The 24,072-nt window shown below is 36.0% G+C and overlaps 2 protein-coding genes across 2 annotated transcripts in view; both read left to right on the plus strand.

Annotated features, from left to right (window-relative positions):
• The window catches only part of slc27a6 (solute carrier family 27 member 6), a 31,621-nt gene extending 22,353 nt beyond the window's left edge, over window positions 1-9,268 (plus strand). Inside the window, exons 6-10 of the mRNA XM_083568121.1 lie at window positions 70-160; window positions 1,258-1,456; window positions 4,450-4,547; window positions 5,863-5,993; window positions 7,184-9,268. Coding sequence (XP_083424247.1) covers window positions 70-160; window positions 1,258-1,456; window positions 4,450-4,547; window positions 5,863-5,993; window positions 7,184-7,360 — 696 coding nt within the window. The 3' untranslated portion in view covers window positions 7,361-9,268. The remainder of the gene's footprint in view (window positions 1-69; window positions 161-1,257; window positions 1,457-4,449; window positions 4,548-5,862; window positions 5,994-7,183) is intronic.
• Window positions 9,269-13,056: 3,788 nt separating this feature from the next.
• Window positions 13,057-22,852, plus strand: isoc1 (isochorismatase domain containing 1). Its single transcript, XM_083567511.1, has 5 exons — window positions 13,057-13,427; window positions 14,915-15,034; window positions 16,271-16,474; window positions 17,466-17,582; window positions 20,601-22,852. Exons 1-5 carry the CDS (start codon window positions 13,170-13,172, stop codon window positions 20,745-20,747), a joined length of 846 nt encoding a protein of 281 aa, XP_083423637.1. The 5' UTR covers window positions 13,057-13,169; the 3' UTR covers window positions 20,748-22,852.
• The last annotated feature ends 1,220 nt before the right edge of the window (window positions 22,853-24,072 follow it).

Below are 24,072 nucleotides of genomic sequence, written 5' to 3' on the forward strand. Positions count from 1 at the left end.
GACGCTCACACCGAAAGAGTGTAATATACTGTGTTAACACACACCATTTCTACTTGTGTTGCTCTGCAGCTCCTGTTTAAGTATGACCTGGTGAAATATGACATGGCAAAAGATGAACCTGTGAAAGATCAGCAGGGTTTCTGTCAGCGGATTAATAAAGGTGAGTAGTTGCACACCTTGATTATTTTTTTTTTGTTGGACGTCTTTGTACATAGTTTTCATAATAATTTACATAATATAACAACAATATGAAAAAATAATGTATTCATTTTCTTGCTATCTATCTATCTATCTATCTATCTATCTATCTATCTATCTATCTATCTATCTATCTATCTATCTATCTATCTATCTGTATGTATATATATATATATATATATATATATATATATATATATATATATATATATATATATATATATATATATATATATACACACATGTCTATTTATATGCCTATATGTATATACATTATACAACAATAAATAAAAAATAAATACATAAAAAATTTGAGAAAGAGAGGGAAAAAAAATAGCAGCAAAATCAAATAGCAAACATTACATTTAGATCCATTTGCTCTGTGCATGTAAGCACTAGCTGCCAAATAAAGAAGCCTTTTTACTGGAGTACCGGATCTTCTCTAGTGCCAGATGAAGCATACGCCTTGTTGTTTTCTGACTACGTTTTTTTTTTTTTTTAAATCTTCCTGTAGAGCTAGTCTGGAAAAATAAGTGTCACTAGAACTAAGAGTGAGCTCATGAGGGTCAAAAGGCCATGAAACCAGAAATGTTCAATAACAGGAAACTCGGATATAAATCATAGAGTGCTGGAATTCTTTTCTCTGTATTGTTGTATTTATGTGTAGAGATTTAATATAATTCAATTATTAATGATTGCAAATTGATCTTTTGTGATTGTATGTTGATTTGTCCCAGTATACGCTGTACATTCTCGAACAAATTAAATTTTTTTATATTTTCGATGAAAAAATATAATATACTCATTTAACTCATAAATGAATAGTGTGTACTGATGTATTGATGCCTAACTGACATTTGAAGACTTTTGAGGTTATTACATTGGGGCGCCATTAATATTGGATTCAACATATTTTTCTAATCCAACTCATTCATCAAATTATTCCTGGATGCATACGATGTTGTTCAGCCAATAGTAAGGTGTCCAATATCGCTATAAACAGAAAAATGGAATTGCATCATCATATCACTAAACTGAGCCTGCTTTGTTTGTTCCCAGGTGAGATGGGTTTGCTGTTGTGCAAAATCGGTTCCCAAAGTCCATTCTTTGGCTATGCTGGGAGCAAACAGCTAACAGAGAAGAAGCTTATTAGGGATGTGTTTAAAAAAGGAGACATCTATTTCAACACGGGCGACTTGATGGCTGAGGACCAGGACAATTTCATTAGCTTTAAGGACCGGGTGGGCGACACTTTCAGGTAAGGCAGGGAATGTATTCTGCATGTCGCAGGTGTGTCTGGCTTTTCATTTTTTTGGCCTGATACTTTATGGCCTCTATAACTTAAATTCCAAAAACAATTGGGAAGCTGTGTAATCTTATATGGTTTATCTCATAACCCCATATTTTATTCATAATAGACATTTGTAGGAAAATTTAGTTTAAGGAAAACACAAGGTCATTTTGAATTCAATGTCCATAACACACTTTAAGAAAAGGGCAATAAAATAAAAGTAAAAGTGGAAAATTTAGTGTTACTAAAAACAAACAGCTGGAGGAACATTTTGAAACTGAGGAAACTGAGATTAGGTTACCTAAAACAGTATCTTTATACATTGCATAACATTCCAAAAACTTAAATATAGCATCACTTACAGCAATAAATATCATCAAATTATTCCAAGAATCTGGAGAAATCGCACATATGTGAACATGGTTCCAAAACACTGCCTTCTTCTCCGGGCTAAAATGTATTTGAAACGGACTGAGGCAAAGTGCAAAACTGTTTTGTGGTCAGACGAATCTTCTTCTTCTTTTAGCTGCTCCCATTAGGGGTCATCACAGCGGATTATTTTTCTCCACACTACTCTGTCCTCTACATCCGCCTCTTTTACATCATCTACCTGCATGTCTTCCCCTTACCACATCCATAAACCTCCTCTTTGGCCTTCCTCTTTTACACCTTCCCGGTGGCTCCATATTAAGCATTCCCCCTACCGATATACCCCATGTCCCTCCTCTGCACATGACCAAATCATCTCAATCGGGCCTCTGTCACTTTGTCCCCAAAACATCCTACAGGGGCTGTCACTCTAATAAACTGATTCCTAATCCTGTCCATCCTCATTACTCCCAATGAAAATCTCTATGGTCCGACGAATAAAATTTTTTAATTCTTTTTGGAAATCATGGACGCCATGTCCTCCAGACTAAAGAGGAGAGGGACCATTCGGGTTGTTAACAGAACTCAGTTTCAAAGCTTACATCTCTGATGGTATGAAAATGCATTAGTGCCTATGGAATTGGCAGCTTGCACATCTGGAAAAGCTCCATCAATGCTGAAATGTAAAAAAAAGGTTTTGGAGAAACATATGTTTTCCTCTAGATGATGAAAGACAAAGCGAAACTGCACATGTATTAAAACAGCATGGCTTTGTAGTATAAAGTCCAGGTGCTGAAGTCCAGACCTTTCTCTAACTGAAGACATGTGTCATAGTATGAAAAATATGACAAAGAATGCCCAGGTCTGTGGAACAGCTTGAATCCTAGCAACAAATGGGACAACATTCTAACTACTACAGCAATCAGTCTCCTCAGTTCCCAGATGTATACAGTCTGCTGTTAAACATGGGCCTTTACCAACTTTTTTTGAGACTTGTTGTAGCCATCAAATTCCAAATGAACATATTTTTGCCCTTGTTTAATGTTTAATTGAGAATAGAATATGGGATGATGGGATTTGCAAATCATTGCATTCTGTTTTTATTTACATTTTACACAGAGTGTTTTTTTGATCAGTTGTAAGCAGGTTCAGATCAGTGGCTCTTGGTCAGGATTTACTTTGCAAACAATTGAAATACCTTCATGTGTCTGAAAGTAAACCGGATTCCACACTTGATCTCATGTTTGGAATTCTAAAATACAGTGTGTGTGCAGGTGTGTGTTGGGGTGTATCAGGGGGAAAGGTGTTTGTATACTATTCAGGGTTTTAGCATACCAAATTCACAGAATAATTAGCATGAAAAAAGAAACTGTACCAGGTTGGTCAGGTTTTTCTTTCTTGTGCTTCTTTCTGTTCTGTTCTAACTGTCAATCTGCTCTACTCTTCTATTCAGTTCTCTCTCTCTCTCTCTCTCTCTCTCTCTCTCTCTCTCTCTCTCTCTCTCTCTCTCTCTCTCTCTCTCTCTCTCTCTCTCTCTTTTAGAGGTTCTGTGTAGTGGCGAAAATGAGGCACTAATCTTAAACTTTTAGTAGAAACACCTACTCTTAAACAAAATGCTTTAATAGGTCACTTATCTATCTATTCATCCATCTGTTTATTTATCAATTTATTTATTTTTTCATTTGTATCCTTCTTACAACCCTCGTCTATGATTGTACAAATAAGTTTTTTATAGATCATTTCTTTTAGAAATTTTAGATCAAATGATTGCACTCTTAAAAATAATCTGTTTGAGTTTGTGTTCTTCACCCACATATTTAAATTTTTAACCATCTACATTACTTATATATTTGACCCTTTACCTTTTTTTACCCCTTTAAGTAGGTATTAAGAAAAAATGCACTTTGCTTGATAAAAGAATGGTGGACACATCACAATTGTCACAATAAAGGAGTGTTGAAAGTAAAAAAAAAAAAAGTCCCAGACGCAACCTCTGTAACTATAAGATGAAAAATAGACATTTAAAAAAGATTTGAGCAAAACATTCACTGTAAGGACAAAATTATTGGAACACCTTACATTTCCACTGACGTTGGATGTGCTAGCATGATTTATCCCTTTAATTTAAATCCCTTTAATTAGGAGACCCAAACCTGTTCAAGCATGACAATATCCCTGTGTACAAAGCCAGCTTGATGAAGATATGCTTTTCATGGGTTGGAGTAGAAAATCACCTGCTATAGAGCTCTGACCTTAAGCCTATTGGACATAATTGGGATGAATTGGAACGCTCACCCTGCATCCTAACCACACTCCAAAATCTTGTGGAACATCTTCCCAGAAGAGTAGACGTTATTATAACAGCAAATGAGACTAAATGTGCTATGAAATATTTAAAAAGCACATACCAATCTTATGATGAGGTGTCCACAAACCTTTGTCCATATAAAGCATGTAAATGGCTGTAAAGTAAACTTTAAATAAGAACGCATTTTCCAACAATGAGTTTAAGATCCGTTAATTTTACATGAAATGGTGCTCCAGTTAAAGCTGCATAAATCATGGTTTTACTATGTACTTTTAATTTGCAGATGGAAGGGTGAAAATGTGGCCACCACTGAGGTGGCAGAGATTCTTGGACTGCTGGACTTTATTCAGGAAGTCAATGTGTATGGAGTAGAGATTCCAGGTACTTATGCATGCCTTATAATCAAAAAATTTTTTTATTTTTATTTATATATACAAAGGAATGCAACAATGAAGGCAACAATATTGACAGCAGAAAAAGACCTGAATACAATTTGAGTAAAAATAATACAAATGTGTAACTGTAATAGGAGTATTTCTAGTTTCTTTGCAATACTGAATAATAGGGGTGTAACGGTACACCTATTCCTACCTACATTTTCCGGTACGCGGTTTTCAGTTTCCTCAGGAACATATTAAGTGGCGGACCGCAAGTTTGTTTAGTCTCCGCCTCACATTTTGAGCGCTTTTTTATTAATATTATTTATATTAAACTTAAAAACATACGCAAAAATGACAGGGGTATAAAAACGAAGCACTCCTTACCAGAAATAAGATTTGTTTTGTGCATAAATTAAAGCACTTAAAGAATCGATGGAATGCTAAATGGATTCTTTAGCGTTTTATGTACAGCTTCAAGAATTCTTCTTAAAATCCTGACAATTTCACATTTTGAAGGAGTGAATGAATGAAGGCATTTGTTAAAGGATGCTGAAATAAGTAGAAGAGTTAAGTAGAACATATCTTTTGAAAATGAAATTAACCCAAATGAGGTCTAACAAATGTACCATTTTATTATTTAACACTATTTAATTATATTTTTTATTTATTTAATGTTATGCAATCAATTTAATTTGTGGCAGTTTAATTGATTTCTGAGTTTAATAAATATAATAAAATAGTGTATTGCATTGAATTGGTTTATTTTATATTATTTTTTATAAAATATTATAAAATATAACTTTATATATTATTTAACCGATCAGGAATTTATTTTAATATTATTTAAAAAAAATTGAACTCTTCAAATGTTGATGATCACAAATATTATTATAATTAATAATAATAATAATAATAATAATAATAATAATAATAATAATAATAATAATAATAATAAATAGTGTTAAGAACATTTGAATATCTAATGAAAATCTGATGAAACCACAACCAGCTGTTGTAAAATCATATATAATTCATCAAGAAATTATCTAGTTAAATATGCACTTATAATAGGAGCCTCATTCTATGCTGCAATTAGGCAATGCTGCAATTAAGCGATGTCTGTTATGTCTAAAATAAATCAGGTATGTTAATAAAGATAACCATGCTATTATTGTGCCACACATGATGTTAATGCATTTCCCAGGATGAAAAATTTCAACAGAAATAAAGAGTAATCTCTTGAACATAGCAATAAGCAGTACTAGGCACTAAATTTAATAAAATAAATAAATGAACGAAGAAATTTTCTGCCGTAGACCACGAGGGTCGAGCCGGTATGGCTGCACTGGTCATCAACCCTGAATGTGCATTTGATGGAAAGAAGCTGTTTGAGAACGTCATGGCTTTCCTACCAGGCTACGCTCGGCCTCTCTTCATCCGAATACAGGTAAGCTCAAATACTTAGTAGATTTCTAAGAGAATGAAAGATGTAGACCAGTTCATCCAAAAGGTGGTCAATATTGTTTGAGGTCAGAACGCTATAGCAGGCCACATAAGATCTTCCACTGTGCACAGGGGCATGCTGGAACTGGATTGGGTCTCCTAGTTCAAGTGAAGAGAACATTTCATTCAAGTGCATCCAAAGCTATTCTATACAATTGTGTGCCTCCAGCTGTGTGGTAACAGTTTTGGGGATCAGGTGTCCCAATACTTTTGTCCTTATGTTATCAGGGATGGGCATTATTTATACATAAGGCCATTTGATGTAAGGTTTTAGCGAATAAATATAATGCTTCCTTATAAAAAACAATAGTTTAATTGGATTTATAGTGTGGCTGCTGGATTTTGTAGATTATTTTAATACCAGTTAAAGTATTTTACTTTAAAATACATTTTAATGCATATTTGCCCATTTATTTTGTGTATTTTAACACGTTAGTTATGACTTTTTGTGTGATAAGTCTGCCCCCTGGTGTTGGAAGCACAATACAACATTATTTTTAATTTCTCTAGCCCTAAAATGAAAAGACAAACTCCAGCAGCCTTCACCTTCATCTAATTCAATTGCATTTGTGTGATTGTTGAATCTTGTAGGTGGTTTGTCTGTCTAGACCAGATCCTGAATCCATGAAACCTTTAGGAAAGCACACATGACCGTATAACATTTTCGTATTGTTCCTGTGTTGATATTCGTCAGATACATTTACATAGAAATAGTTGTTAGACATTTTCTGTAATGTTTTTGAAAGGATTTGGAGTCGAATTTGTGAAATATAGGCTCATTTTTTAAATGTTGATTAACAGTATTTAACGTTCCTGACTGTGGGTAGTGTAGCATAAGTCAAGTGTAATCACCTCTCTAAATCTTTCTGCTACCAAACAGAAATGCAGTTAATATCATGCAACCATTAAGATTCACCTTAATAGAATCCCACCTCCTTTATAAAGATTAAAGGACAGCAACAATACTCATGAACGTTATTTCTAGATTTTTATTTAACTCTTTCATTTAAACCATACATACCAGACTGACAGCTCATGATATTTAATAATTTCTGGTCTTAGTTCCAAAGTAAAGCATTATAACCTAAACATGTACTGTATGCCTTGATGTTCTATTATTCCATTGTTTGTCAGGAGTCTATGGAGATGACTGGCACATTGAAGCAGCTGAAGTTCTGTCTGGTGAAGAGTGGCTTTAACCCGTCCACCATCTCGGACCCGCTTTACTTCTTAGACTATACAGAGAATTGCTACATTCCCCTCACAGACTCCATCTACGACAGCATAACCTCAGGCCAGCGGAAGCTCTAAACAGTAATTGGCTGTACTGACAAACCAAATCCAGTTGCAGTTACAGTATATTCGATTGGGCCTCAGAGCGATCTTGAGCGGCTCTATCTTGAATAATGGATTACGTCCACCTTTGTGAACATTTCGCAGAGACAGTATCAGGTAATAATGAATGAAAGCATTTTTAATGACTCGAGTGCAAGCAGACTGCGACAGAGCTGAGCGAGGATTCTCACCATTGCCCACCTGGTATCGAGTTCTGGTGCCTCCTCGCTCTGTCTGACACGGTTTCAAAGACCAGGTGACTCTTAGCCTTAATAATGCCTCTGCGTCATGCTTCACTGTCACCTCCTTAACCCTCTGCTCTTTCTGCTCTCAGTGGAGGAGACAGGAAACGAACATAATTGCCACCATGAAATTTGATTTCACTTCAGATGTAAAATATTTCTCTATTTAAAGCTGCAGTCGGGAATTTCATACATCTCAAAAGATTGACATGGAAAACATTTTTTTCATTGGAAGCACTGCTCTGCAGATGTCATGATCATGAGCCAAGATAATTTTCTATTTTTTTCTTTTGCAATGATTTTAGTAGGCCAACATATTTTAATCTGTGCTTATTTTGGTTGTAGTACAAATGTTCAGTTTACATATTTTCCATACTACAGTGTAGAACGTGTCTAATATTTTTGTAAAAAACAAAAAACAAAAAAAAAGGGGGGTTACCCAGTCTCAGGCTTGCAGCTGCAAATGCATGACCAGTGAGGAAATTACATGTGATAATTCATATCTCCTGCACACTGTGCCACTTGAAATGAAACGCTACACTAACTCAGCTTAGAGAGCTGCTTGGAAGCTAAAACAGGAATAAATAAAGTGATTTGGCATCCACAGAGTCTGCAAATGAATAAACAGACACAGCCGCTTACCGGTTAAATATCACATCTTGTAAATTCCTTCTCTGATCTAAAGTGATTAAAACAGTTATTCACCCACTCAAGCTTTTTCATTCCATCTTGCTGCAATTCAATTGAACTTGACTGAAGTTTCCCCTCTTTAAATTAAACCAGGTCTTCTATAATGCTCTGAAAGGATATTTATAGTTTGATATTCAATTATATTTTAAAAATATTTAATATTCTCCATAGACCATTCAGCCATTCAGTCAAGATCATACAATTTCAGTGTTACAGATATAAATCCAGCCTTTAATTGTTTTATTTATTTGGGGTGAATATTAATGTAAAGCTCTGTACAATGCACATAAATGTTTCTTATTTTGGATTCAAATTTGAGTAAATTCAGCAAATTTACTAAAAATTGTGTACGAGAACATAAGACTTCAGTGACAGAATGGTGTTACCACACCTGACATGTCTGTAAACACAGGGATGTAGACATGTGCTATTATCTGGAGCAGTATGTGAAAGGAAACACGATCAGAAGCGGTGTGTAAGACAGGATCCTTCTCAAGACAAATCATAACCTGTCAGTACAGGATCTATGCGATGAGTAAGCGTAAATATCTACATATTATGCAAGACGTGTCACTGACACTGAATATCAATCTAACACTTTATTCTGCACTTTATTATGGAGGTCATTTCTGTGTCTACATATGTCCTCACCATACAAGTAATACACGTGCCTTATCAATCTGACAGAATCTTTATTAAGAGTTGAGAGTGTCTACACCAAGACTTGTTTCTAATCACCATTTTGAGAATGTTCTGTAACTGATAGACTTGTGTGCGTTGTGCTGAAATGATACGTTCATGGTTCATTTAAATAACCATCTAATTTAGCTTGTCTTTTGTTTGGTTTTTTAAGAAGTAATCAATATAAAGCTCAATTCTTATTCTTACAATCAAGTGAAAATGTTTACATCCCTTAATGGCAAAATAAAGAAATAAAAAAAATGTTATGATTGTAGTAATGTCTTTCATTTTTTTTCCTAATGTTTGTTCCTTATTACACAACTAAACTTTCTTTCGGCTTCTCCCGTTAGGGGTCGCCACAGCGGACCATCCGCATGTTTGATTTGGCACATGTTTTTATGCTGGATGCCCTTCCTAACACAACCCTCCCCATTTATCTGGGCTTGGGACCGGCACTAAGGCTTGTGCAACCCTAATGGCTGGGTTCGGTTCCCTGACCGGGGATCGAACCCGGGCCACAGCGGTGAGAGCGCCATATCCTAACCACTAGACCACCAGGGAATCTAGTTCCTTATTACACAACTAAACGGAGAAGTGCATTCTCAATGAATGAGACAAATGTCCTTTCAACTTTGTGCCTTTATAGATGTCAACAACCTCCTTTTCATCCTCTGAACACATTTTCTGGGCCTCAAACTCTTCTAATGTTCAACATGTTGGTTTTTAATTTGGCAGTGCATCTCCAGCACAGCTTAAAGTTGCTGATGTAAAGGAATGTTCTGTGGTACGTGTTTTCATTTGTTTAATTTGACTGGTCTTTTTTTTCTTGAACACGTTTAGTAAAACTTTAGTAGATATTAAATAATTCGGTCTGTTTACTCTTTCTTACATTTTCTCCAGGCGGCTCAGCGCTGCATTTCATTGTGAATCGCTTTCCATTTCATTTTTTCCCCTTTAATTGCTTTATTTAATTCTGGTGAACAGGAAGAGCCACAGTGTTATCGATCGATTGATGTTACATCAGTTATTGGTGATCTAATTCAAGAACATCTGTGATTAAACAGATCACTATAATGTGTGCCAGTATTTCTGAAATCATGTTCACATTTAGCTCCTAAACTCTGGAATAGTCTTCCTGACAGTGTTCGGGGTTCAGATACACTCTCCCAGTTTAAGTGTAGATTAAAAACATATCTTTTTAGCAAAGCCTACACATAACACACATCACACACATCACATCACAACCTTGTGCTCCAGAATACATGATCACATGCACATTATCAACTTGTGCTGTTAATATCATGAACAGCAGCTACGCTAATTCCTCTCCACTGCTTCTCTTTCTCTCCCCATCCCGAGGCATCCTGAGGTTTGGCCAGGTCCAGTCACGTCCCACCTCGTGAAGATTATGGACCTATGGATGATCATGGAGAAGTAGATGCCGAGGGTTTAAAGGCCCTGGCATGGAGAAGCTGATGTTGGATCTATGATGATCACAAATTGTTCTGTATTGTTGAAAGATTTATGACCAAACTCTTGATGTCACCCATATGAGGATGGGTTCCCCTTTGAGTCTGGTTCCTCTCAAGGTTTCTTCCTCATATCATCTAAGGGAGTTTTTCCTTGCCACTGTCGCCACGGCTTGCTCATCAGGGACAAACGCACACCATTCACCTTCACTGTTGTTTTCTGTAAAGCTGCTTTGAGACAATGTCTGTTGTGAAAAGCGCTATACAAATAAACTTGACTTGACATGTTCAGTATGTAAGGTACATAGGCAGTCTGGACAAAGTCTATTGGATACTACAAATATAGGCTTTTCTGATATACATCAGGTGGGATTTTTATTAAACAGCTTTGTGATTTGTCTTGTTGCTCTAGTTTCCAGTCATTGTGTGCAGACAAACTAATGATAGTGGCAAAAGCATCCTGAGGTGAAAGTCCTAAAATAATATGTGGGTTTGCTTCAGTTATATTTGGAAAGCCTCCTTTGGGTATTGTCTGTACTAGGCCTGTTGCTATTTAGGTTCAGGATGTCTGCTTCTTCTTTTGGATTAGGTCTCTGTTATTACTACTAGTATACTATAGTTTCAAGGAAGAATAATTAGATTTAGTCTTAAATGTGACAAATCAACAAATAGTTATTAAATAGTGCATACATATACACACAAAATTCACGTTTCGGTACATACCTCGGTTTTTAACTCATGGTTCAGTTCAATTTACCAGTACAGTTAGGGGAAAAAAGCAAACTGATGTGTACGTAAGTGTGTGTTACATTTAATATTTTATTTTCTAAAAATATGTTCTACTTAACCGCTCTACTTATTTCAGCATACTTCAACAAATGTCTTCATTCCTTTTATCCTTCCATCCTTCAGTCATTCAATCCCTCAATGTGTGGAATTGTCAGGATTTTCTCCTTTTAAGAGAAATTTATAAAGCTGTACATAATACTTTATAAAATATTTATAGGGTTATCTCACTTCCTGGTTAGTGGCTAACGCTATCACTATGGATTCTTTAGCATTTTCATGCATGCTCGAAACAAATCTTATTTCCCGTATGGAGTGAGCAGCCACAGTGACACTGCGCTAACTGTACTTTCTTTACTTTACCCCTGGCATTGTTGTGTATGTTTTCAAGTTTATTAATAATAAAAAATGTGTTCAAAGTGACAGAAGTTTTGTGCAATTTTTTCCTCATACATCGAAACAAACTTAAATTACTCTGTTTTTATGATCGTACAGATAAGATCGATGCATCATTTAAATCTGTAAAGGGGCTACTTTTTTTTGTATAAAACCCTGACAGGAGTGTGTTATTCGTTATTAATATATTTTCCATTCTAATAAAACGCTTCTAACGCTTATATTTGATTGACTTTAGAAAATCCTCCTTTTATTATGAAACATGATATAATGAATATGCTAAAGTGACTTCTTGAACAGGCCTTAAAGTTGCAATAGTTAATGTTTTTGTTTCGTTCTGATGCAAGGAAGGTGAAAAACCTTACACAAAAATGCCATTATCTTTAAACAGGTGTATACAGTACATGTAGGTGTAAAATAATTGTTTGTATTTGAATTTGCTTTTTGTCAGACATTGTATTTACACAGCCTCAAATGTCAACATATCCTCATAAATCAATATGACAAGCTGTATGTTTGAGCTGTAACCTGAATGTCCAAATGACCTTGAAAGTGTTGCTATGCATGGCAGTTCTTGCTAACAATTCCTTATGCACTGATGCCAACTTGGTGATTTTGATAGATTAAGCCAATGTTTAGACCTTAGCTTGTTTCTGTAGGAGAGAGTGGACAGTAATGCCCAGTGAGAAGTGTGGTCTTTAAACACAGCCGAAATCACAGCACAACCGGTGTCTTTAACGATTTAGGCAGACAATCACAGTTATAAAATAAGAACTTTCGCAGTGTAGAGCTAGTTGAAACTAAACCCTGGAAGCAAGAACAGCTTTTGAATGAATGTAAAGGGATGAATTCTAATGAATGTAAAGGGAATGCAAATACGACATGATGCAATGGCACCACAAATGTGCTAATGAATGCTTTTAGCAATTTTCCATTGGAAGCAGTTGAAAGCTGTAAACTTTAGTTAGCATGCTAAGTTTTTGGGCTGAAGCTTTGTATGAAGGAATGGAAATATGTTTGTGCTGAATGAGTCAAAAATAAATACATCTTACTGTATTTAACAGGTTGGAACCTTAATTCCACTTTATGTCCTATAAACCTGTAAAGAGGAAGGAATGGCTTTTGTCTGAATATAACAGTTTTTAGATAAATGATCAATATCTTTTTTAAACAAATGTAACAAAAGTTATTAATTAGTTAAGTTAATTAAAATACAGTTATCGGCCTGGTCTTTGCTTTGAGATGATCTTGTACCGGATTGAAATAGAAATATGTGGTATCACCCAGACCTTCTACTGTGCACCATCTGGAGGTCAGAGCTGATGTAGGTCATATACTGAGTCTAAATTATCTGAGCTCTAAGCAGCACATTTCTCTCTCTCTCTCTCTCTCTCTCTCTCTCTCTCTCTCTCTCTCTCTCTCTCTCTCTTCCTGCTCCCTCTCTCCGCCTCTCTCTCTCTCTCTCTCTCTCTCTCCCCGCCTCTCTCTCTCTCTCTCTCTCTCTCTCTCTCTCAGTTCATCATGGCGGACGCCAGCAGCAACCACGTCCACGTTTTATTCTCCTTTTCCGTGTTCTCGCGTCCGTCTTCAGTGCCCCTGGGCTCGGGTTATGAAGTGCTCGTCCAGAAGTTTCTCTCCATCTACGGACCTCAGATCGACGTGCACCGCAAATTTCTTATTCAGGTGTTCTCGGACGAGTGGAGACAGTACATGGACCTGCCCAAAGGATTTGCCATCTCGGAGAAATGCAAGCTGCGATTAGTTCCTCTTCAGTCGAATGTAAGGTCTGCTTTTGGTTCTCACTCACGCCGTTAACTTGTAAATATTCTGGCCCCCCTCAACCCCCCCTCAGTCTCGCCGGGCTATAAACTGTCTGAGTGTCTGCGCGCGTGTCTGCACTTGTGTGTTGTATCCGTGCTTGACTTTACATTGTATACAATGTTGTGTATACACGATACATTGTATACCACCAATTGGTTTCCTCTTTTGGTGTAACGTCTCCATGCACTGTTTGTTATCAAGTGTAACTTGTTGATTCCGGGGGGGGGGGTCCCGTTGTTGTTGTTGTTGTTGTTGTTGTTGTTGTGTCCCAAATGCTTTTATACACTCTTTATAAGTGCACTACATTGAATGCAGGGTCCTAGAGGGCACTGTCTAGTTTCGAAGGGCATTTTGTTCGCCTTATCAATGTCATAGATGATGTCAGGTTGTGACAATTCCGACACTGGTGGATTTAGATCCATCATGACCTTGACCAGTTAGTGAAAATCTCAACAAAAACAATTGTGCCCTGAATCCGAAATTTAATCCTAAAACTACTTTAAATGTTCCATTTATTCAGGAAAAATGCATATAATACTGGATAATGTAATCCATTCTCATGCAATTCAGTGGCTTTTATATTTCAAAGCTTTATCTGTTTTTATTTCTCGTCTATGAACGTCATGCATCATCTTACAAATTTAAATGGCTTTTAAAAATTGCTCTACTTGGAAATCCTCGGGTTTAAACATAGAAACTCGTTTTTTTTTCCAGAGGAAAAAAAATATATTGTTAGACTGATGCCAGACTTGGGGTGAGTGTGTGTGTGTGACTGGTCTGTTTTCTGTTAATACTTCTCATTAACATAAACAGGCTTGTTATGCATTGTTCAAACCAAAAGTGATGTAATAGTGAACTTGCAAATTGGGGCATCTAATCCTCCGAGACTTCCAGCCTTTGCACGACATCTGTTTCTGTGCAAATAATCCATGCATGACTGCTTTTTTCTCCCCTCAATCGAGGAAAGAAAAACAAAACAAAGTATTTATTTAGTAGTTATTGATCTAGTTATTAGTAGTGCTAGAAGCATCTAGTAGTTCTGTATAGTATAGTACTTTCAGATTTCCTCAAAGTGAGGTGCTTTTTGATTACTGGGTTATATACTGGACTCCATTAGTCTGGAATTAGTCCCAGCTTTGTGTAAATCCTTCAAGTGCAATTAAACAGATTGCATTAAAGGGACCTGTTTAATTTCATATTACAATCATGGTGGTGGGAGTCAAATTCAGAGCAAGATGTATCAAGTAACAAGTATCCAAGGGGAAACTATAGCAAGCTAGTTTTAAGATGGTTATGATCATTGCACTGTTTGAACCTCTGGATGAAAAAAAAATTAAATTGCATTAGTGATAGATGTGATAGAAAAGAAATATATTGAAGGTATTGCACTTTATCAGGTAGAAGTAGTTCTCAGGATGATTTATTTGTTCTTAATTTTTTTGTAGATCCCTACACTGGGCAACCTTTCCCCAGCCACCACAATTTTCTTCTGCTGTGACATGCAGGAACGCTTCAGGCCTGCCATCAAGTACTTTGGTGACATCATCAGCGTAGGCCAGCGACTGGTAAATATGAATGACAGTTTCTGTCTGTCACGATTTATCTCTTTGTCTTTCCAAAGCCATAAGTTTGATATGTGACCTTCTGGCATATTTAGAATATTATAAATATCACTGACACTGTGCAGACTTGGCTATTTTTTTACAGAGACACTAAGGACAGGCAAGGACTGTTGACTTTCTTCAAATCGTTATTTTTATCAGACATTTTTAGTGCCTTGACACACGCGTGACCAGATTTCAGATGCAGTTTATCACTGCGTTCGACCAGCAGATTTTTTTCTTCACCAAGCTTTATTGACATAAAAATAGTAAATGACTGTTTCCAGTTTCAACCAGGAAGATTTTCACATATATTTACAAGGCATATCTGCTTTCCTCTTTGTCCAAGTATTGATTGCGTAGATAGATATTGGTTTCAAATGTAGCGGTTGTAATTATTAATGAGTCACGGATGATTAAAGTGCACCATCGGAGCCCCCATTCTTTATAAGCACAAGTGGGTTAATTGGCAGAGTTCCCAGATTGGCACTGCAGAGGGGAGCAAAGAGGAAGATGGTGAGGTTTGGAAAGGTCAAAACAGTATAAAAGTCACAGCTCTCACAGGAGTTTATCACCAGTTCACAAGCCTGTTTATTAAATATGTTATTTAGTGACTCTTGTGTACTAATGTGTGCACAAATAGTTTTAGTCAGATATTTCAAAGCAGGGAAAAAGCAGATAGAGTGCTGAGTCCCAGCCACTCTTTTCACTACTGAGTAGAGAAGTCCTGATCCTAAAGTATCAATACTTTTTGAACTATCAGCAAAAATCCATACCAATAGTTTTTCCGGGTTGTGTTATACGCCTCTTGAGGCGAATCACTGACACCACTTGCTTTTTTGTAACTGTTTTTATTTATTTGTTACCGTTTGAATGCACATTTTATTTTCAATATTTATTAAAATAATTTAGATATTCATGTTTTTTTCATTTTATACATTTTCATGATTCAGTACTGGACTGCAATAAAGTTCAGTATTGTTTTACATGGAGGTTTATGTTTTTTTATTTTGTTTTATAGATTTTTTTCATCCAGTATCCATTTTAAGAACTGGATGATTAATTGTTGATTGATAAGTATGATCCAGCCTAGTTATCTGTATCTGTAAAATCCACTATTGGTCGACCTCTACCCATAAAATCTTCATCCAAAATGATATGTAACTGAATAGTCTTAAGGAGGTTAATGTTGTGTTTCAGCTACAGGGGGCTCGCATTTTGGGTATCCCCATCATCGTGTCAGAGCAGTACCCTAAAGGCCTGGGCAGCACTGTACAAGAGATGGATCTGACTGGGGTCAAGCTGGTCTTCCCTAAAACCAAGTTCTCCATGCTGCTGCCAGAGGTGGAAGTAGTGCTGGCTGAGACTCCAGGAGTTCGAAGCATTGTTCTTTTCGGAGTGGAGGTTAGCGAGACTAATGGTTTTGTCATGCTCCGTTTCTCCCCCTTTCTGTCCTCTCTGTCTTTCTCTTTCACTCTGTTTAAGGTCATCTCTCTGTTTAAACAATTCGACTTGTTTGTTTTCGGGGCTAATCATATTAAAGCGTGAACGAATGTTAATGAATGGATTATTTAGAGGAATTAATTATTGCAGTACTGCATTATTTCTTTCATTACTCCTTTTTTTGTGTCTTTTTTTAGTCCCTGTGCCTATGTCCAGTATATACTCTGGATGTTTGCCCTACATGGGCATTAGTTTTGGGGCGTTTAACTATCGCCATCTTGATGGATATATTTTTTTAATCCAGATGGCCAGTTTTACTTTTTTAAGACTTTAACTATGCAGTTGCTAAAATTTCTACAGATATTCTACGATTGTTGTATCAGTTCATTTAAAGAGTCTGTCAAATGTTTGGACCACCTTGTCTTTTTTGTTTTTTGAGACACACGTATGTTCCTTTTGTCCAAATTGTAAATTTTTAGCTCAGCAACAAATTTAATGTAATGTATATATGTATAAATAAATAAAGTATAAAGAGTATAAAAGTATAAAGTGTAACAATAATGTATAAAAATGTGTTTGGTCAAAGTTGTATAAATAAAAGGAACATGCATGTGTGTTGTAAAAATGCTAAAAGACAAGGGGTTTCTAAACTATTAAAAGACTTCACACAATAATAACAAAATATGCAGAACACAAACATCTACTAATAATATTTGCTATGTCTCCACGTTTTGCTGTCCATTGTTAATTTCTGTGTCTAAGAAATATTTAAATAGTTCATGATCAATTAACTATGCATATTTATTGTTAAGTAAAGATCTGTATTGTTTTTGTATCGTCAGTGCGTAGAGTATACACACTGCCATCTAGTGGCACAAAACGCAGTGACTGTAGAATTGTTTATTGTTTTTAAGTAATAATAGAGAGTAATCACTTGATCTTGTGCGTGTAGACTCACGTGTGCATCCAGCAGACAGCGCTGGACCTGATCGGGAAGGGCTTTGAGGTGCACATTGTAGCAGATGCGACGTCCTCAAGAAGCATGATGGACAGAATGTTTGCACTGGAGGTAAAACGAATAGAGATATAAAATAATATGTTTACAAAGTGTGTTTTTGCAAACCTGCCTATGTTATCAGCTGAGTCCAAATCAGAATCAGTTTTATTTGCTAAATAAATAAAGGAACTCCTACGATTTACAGGAGTTAATTGCTGACCTTGAGAGAAAGAAAGAAAGAAAGAAAGAAAGAAAGAAAGAAAGAAAGAAAGAAAGAAAGAAAGAAAGAAAGAAAGAAAGAAAGAAAGAAAGGTGCTTTTATACTTGCCACATGTACTTTACAGCACAGTGACATACCTTCTTTGTATATTCCAGCAATGGAAAGCTGGGGGTCTTAATACAGCATCTCTGGAGCAAAGAGGGTTATGGGCCTTGCTTAAGAGCCCAAGAGTGGCAGCTTGGTGATACCCCCACATATTTGATCAGGAAAGTCAAACCTTAACCATTATGATACTAAGTAAATACAACATAAAAAATGATAACGGGTTATTACAGTATATAGAGGGTATATCTGTATTTTGGAAATGCATTTATAAAGGAACTAGGAAGTAAGGAAATATAAAACAGGCATGTCAGATGCTTGTCTGAAAGGTTTCTTTTCAAGAAAGGAAAAATTCTTGCAGAGCTTAGACATGAACAATGAAGATCTTTCTAGCCCCTAGAAAAAAATGCATGTGTCTGGTTGTTTAGACACTTTATGATCTGCAGCATATGCCAGAAGGAAGAGGTTTAAATAGTGAGTGCTCAGGATGTTATGTTTCCTGACTCTGGAAAAGTACAGTGACAATCTTCCGTGACCTGATGTTGTCATGATGGATGGCTGAGCGAGACTACTGTCTATTGTAATAGATACCAGAAGTATATTCTCTAAAGTTCCTTTTTTGAGGCCTGTTATCTGTAAAAGAACAGAACACTGAAGTACTCTCTTCTTGACACAGTGATGTTTTAGATGCTAATTAGGGATTTGTGCTGTGAAATTCTATCTGATGTTCACCATAATCTCGGTCTCTTTAAGCGTATTCTGCTTCAGGCTGTTCTGACACTGCACCAGAGGGTTAAGCTCTTCTGCAGACTCATTTCAGCGAGAAGAGATATTAGGCAGCTTTCAGAGTTACTGCTTAAAAAAATAAAACACAACTTGTTTTCAACTTACTTCATTGTTATGTTAATGAAAGATCCAGCTGAAATTCAGTTGACTTATTGGAACGCTTTTATCGATACTACCTGATCAAATCGAGTTGCACTAATGCATTTTGCATTTGTACAGACAGCATGATTCAGTCATGTATTTTCAATAATATAAAACCTAACCTCCATGCAGTTCTTTAAGCTTAGGCTTGAACCCTGAACCCTAGTATTATGACATTGGCATTATAACATTATGACCGGTGATTATCCCTTCATCACGGCACCTGTTAGTGGGTTGTATATATTAGGCAGCAAGTGAACATTTCTCTTCAGCGTTGATGTGTTGGAATGGGCAAGCATAAGGATCTAAGTGAATTAGACAGGGGCCAAATTGTAATGGTTAGACAACTGGGTAAGAGCGTCTCCAAAACTGCAACTTATGTGAGAAGTTTCCCGGTCTGCAGTGTTCAGTATCTATTAAAAGTGGTCCAAGGAAGAAACAGTGGTGAACCAACGACAGTGTTATGGGCGGCCGAGGCTCATTAATGCACGTGGGGAGCGAAGTCTGGTCTTTGTGGTCCGATCCAACAGACGAGCTCCTGTAGCTCAAATTGCTGAAGAAGTTAATGCTGTTAATCCTCAATGAGTCACTACTGTTTTGCCAGTAAAAGGGGACCAAAACAATGTTAGTCAGGTGGTCATAATGTTATGCCTGATTGGTGGCAATAAAGTGCCTGGTTGGTGCATGGGTTATGAAATAGCAATATGTCAATTGGGGCCTGATGCGCACTTGTTACAAAACGAAATACTTTTATGTAAATACTATCGATGACCACTAGAGGTCGACCAATTCATCAGTTTTTGCCTATTTATCAACACAGATAGTTGATTTGTCGGGTGTCTAAAAAAAATACATATTGATTCTGGGTTCTGGGTTGTGTCTGCACTGCAGCGACTGAGAAGGTCCGCTCTGATTATAAAGGATGGGAGCAGCCTGTTTGTTTTGACACGTGAGACTGTGTGCTGTACCTCATTCATGTTAGGTCATAGTTTATTAACTAAAATTAACAGATAAAAATAAAAATGATCTTAATTTAAAAATGTTATCACAAAATATACTATATATTTTATATCCATTTGAAAAACGGTTGATAATCGTTTATCTGCAAGTAGGATCCAAGCAATCGGTATCACTAAAGTGGATTTAGTGTTATGTCGGTCATGAGGATGAAGTTTCACAATTTCTAATCTGAACACTAAACCTGTTCCACTCTGAGCACAGAAAGAAATATCACCTCCACTAAGCTTCAGATATAATCATATCTTTGACTTTCTCCATGCACTTGGCAGGCAATTCTATCCTGGATACTTGGTCTGGTTTATGTAGACCAAGACTTTTCTATTTACTGGAATTTCTAAAGAGTCAACGTCGGAAATCTTTTAAAAATAGGTAAAGGTGTCACATGTACCTTTTTTCTTTGAATATCTCAGTGATGGTAGAAAGCTGGGGTCAGAAATGATACTGCACCCCTGAAGCACAGTGGGTTAAGGGCACATTTTGCCAGGGATCTTGGCTACTACTCAGTTTTCTCATTGTGAAGAAAGTTTGTGTTAATCGGTACATCTGCTGCCACTTTCAATGCAGTAGAAATCCAGCCATAATGCCAAGTCTACAAATTTCTTTAAAAAAGTTATAGGCCAAAGTTATAGGGCCTCTTTTCATTTCTTTCTATCTAGAAAATTGGTATTTGTATTTGGAACAATATTGTTTTCCGGGTGGAATTCATTTCTATTCACCCACGATGCACTTGTTGTAATTAAGACCATCTCTGCCAGAAGTAGTATATATGATTTATCAGTTCGCAGCTCTGTTGGCTTAATAAAAGTTGTTCTGTCTCGTAGCGGCTTGCCCGTTCCGGCATCATCATCACCACCAGCGAATCGGTCCTCCTGCAGCTCGTGGCGGATAAAGAGCATCCGAAGTTCAAAGAAATCCAGAACATCATAAAGGTCAGCGCTCCCGAGTCAGGCCTGCTCTCTAAGGTCTAAACAGTGTAAGAAGTTCAACTTATACCACTGGCTTTAGCAGTGATGGGTGGTTGGGAATTTTAAGCGGTAAATTGCCCTCATTTGTCTGAAGCCCTTCTAAGCTGTAGTGTTTGTAGACGGTGGTGAGTTATCCAGCATTTACTCTTTTTAGATGTGCCGTGCAACTAAACTGGTTAGTCAAAGTATTTAATCATCTTAATGGATTTCTTGATGAACAAACAACACAGACACTGCGAGTTAAGTGTAACTTTGTGCTGCTCGATGTGAGGACACGTCAAGTGTGAACGTAGCATAGCCACTTTGACAACCATAACAGCCTGGAAGTGTGTCTTTTGATTTCTGTTTATGTCTCTGACAGTCTTCTTTGTAATGTTTAAGAATCCTCACAGAAACTTTTGTAACTTCAAAATGGCTTGAATGTGAAAATGTAGATTCAATATACAGTAATGCAACAGCATTACAAATAAATGTGCAGTAGGTCACAAGCTTGGGAGCAACCATGGTGACTGGTAACGAGGTCTAATTTGGAGATAAATGAGCCACCAGAGCATGACCACTTGCACTGCTTTAGTCGCTGCACTGAATTATTAATGTAATATGTTTAGTACTATGTTTCTGTGGCATTTTGCTTATATAGGGCTAGAAATAAAAGCGATAAAAAAATGTATGTTGTGCGTTTTTCACACCGAACTGTAATCATTCAACGTGCTTTTTTGAAAAATCTCCTTTTGCTTTTTTTTTTTTAATTTCTGACGTTTTAACCTTTCAAGTCTTCTTTGTCATGTCACACAAGTTGCAGTGATAACCTGATCAGTCGCTCCGAAAGCTGTGCATTAGATAAAGGAGACTATAAATATACAAAAATAGAAAAGTAAGAATATAAGAAAATAAAATAACAATTTTACAAATATTTTACATATTGACAAAGTGGTCATTAAAAACAGAATATTAATGTCAAATAATATTAAATACTATATTTTTATTTTTCTGTTCAGCCATTAACTGTTTGTTTTTGTATTTGTTTGTATGTGGTATGTATTTGAAAGTATTTATTGTTTTTTTCCCCAATTTCCATGCTGAAATCCTTATAAAATGTACTGGAGCTGTATTGCCCATTAAGACTGGCGAGTGTGTTTGTGTGTGTGTTGTGTGTGTGTGTGTGTGTGTGTGTGTGTGTGTGTGTGTGTGTGTGTGTGTGTGTGTGTGTGTGTGTGTGTGTGTGTGTGTGTGTGTTGGCTTTATTATTCCTTGGCATTATTTTGTTTGCATGCTAGATCTTGATTAAACTGGATATCGTGTGGACAAAAAACCTTCCCTGACATGTATGGAAAGGTTTTTTTTTATTCACTTTTTTTTATTAAATAATTTTCAATCATATTTTTATGCTTTGTAAAAGAAAAAGGGACAGGAAAAATATCAAACCAAATCTGCTCATCAGATGTTTTGCATATGTATTTAACACGTATATATTTTGGTTTTGGTTATCCAGTACAAATAAGGGGAGTGATTTAAAAAAATAATTATTTATTAAACCAATATGTGCTTAATTTAGTTAGCTGTTATTTAATTAACATTAACAGAACTTGCGACCCCAGGATTGATGTCTCAATGCTTGATATTTTTGGAAGAATTATATTTATTGGTGTTTTCTTGGCTTTAAAATGTCATGCAGTACGATTACCACTAGAGGGGGTGATGTGTATTGATTTGTACATGAACTATAATATAAGTGAATGATAGCTAAGTCATGGTTTGTGCTTTTTATTCCTGATTAAATATAGAAGTAGTTTCCCGAATGACCTCTAGCATTTCTCTGTTTTCAATTAAAAAATCACTGTTAAATTTTTTGAAAAGCTCTTTCTTAAATGTATCCTGACCCTAACTGGGAATGCATCAGTCAATCAACCATCTATCAAATGTTTGTGCATCAGTGTGAGGAAAAAGGACAAATATATTCAGTGCCTTTTTCTGAACAGACTGATTGTACTTCTCCAGATAGTCTATTCGATTTGACAAAATACCTTCCAAACATCATCTTTCTCATTACAGTATTTGATTTTTGTATCGGTTAACAAAGTATGCAATAAACGTTTATATTCACTGTATTAAGTCTCGTAATTGCTGGTTTTGTTTTATAGGGTATGAAATTATTTTAAAACCACAATCACTGTGTTAAAAAAAAAAAGCGTTACGACGGTATGTAGAAAAAAGAAGTAGAGTGTGTAGCTCCAGGCATTGAGTGTTTGAGTTATGATTGCATGGAGATTTGTAAAATGATCAAGGAGCATCAAGAGAGTCCAAATCCTCTGGAAAAGTGTAATAACTACGCATTACATGCACGTGAAGGGATTGCGAATGAGCTTGATTGTTTATCTGTATGCCTCAGCAAGAAGTTGCAATCAATAGGTGATAACAGACAGAAGGCACTGGGAAAAAAAATGAAAAAAAAAATAATAATGGTTTACAATGAAGATGGTAAAACTGGATGAAAATAGAAAGGATTCAGTTGCTTCTAAACACTGCAAAGATCATTACACTTAAATGCTTACTAGGACAATGTATATAAAATATATTATATAATACATTTATTTTTTATTAATTTAGCAACGGTTTTATTTCTGATGTATTTAAAAGACATACATAACTGAGGCAGAATGCAATTAAAGCATACAGAATAGTGTAAATTCTAAAAAAAAAAAAAACTAGTATTAATTATGAGAACTAATATTGTATATATTAATTTTACATGCATAATGCATATTAATATATATATCATATCAACAAGCAGCATAAAAAAATAGTATTTTGTAAAAGTGCTCAAAAAACATCTGAGGTGAATAAAAGGTCAGTTTGGGTGTGGCCTAATAATGACCTTTTGATTAGCATATTTGATTGACAGCTTGCAGCTTCATTTGAGTAGAACAGCGATGAACAGAAAAATGTAAATACTTTAATATAGCTTCCACTTTAATTCCACTTAAATTATTCGGTTTATTAATATTATGCATATAAATAAAATATATATATATTTTCTTTTTGATGTTCAATAGCGTTGGATAATCATTGCAGTCACTATCACAGTCACGCAGAATGTATTTGTAGTTACACTGCAAAAATGATCAACTGCTTCTCTATGTGTGTGAAAATAAGATAAATAACACCCCCCAGGCTACCTTCGTCCTTGTCATTGTGATGGACTTTGCTTTGTGATGAAACGCAATACCTGCACACAAACAATGATAAATCCTCACCTGCGGTCTTTTACATTTATATTCATATAATGGATGAAGCCGATGACTGACTGCATCATATTAAATAATAAATC

Source organism: Silurus aristotelis (genome assembly GCF_946808225.1).
Source record: "Silurus aristotelis genome assembly, chromosome: 18".
Lineage (NCBI taxonomy): Eukaryota > Metazoa > Chordata > Actinopteri > Siluriformes > Siluridae > Silurus > Silurus aristotelis.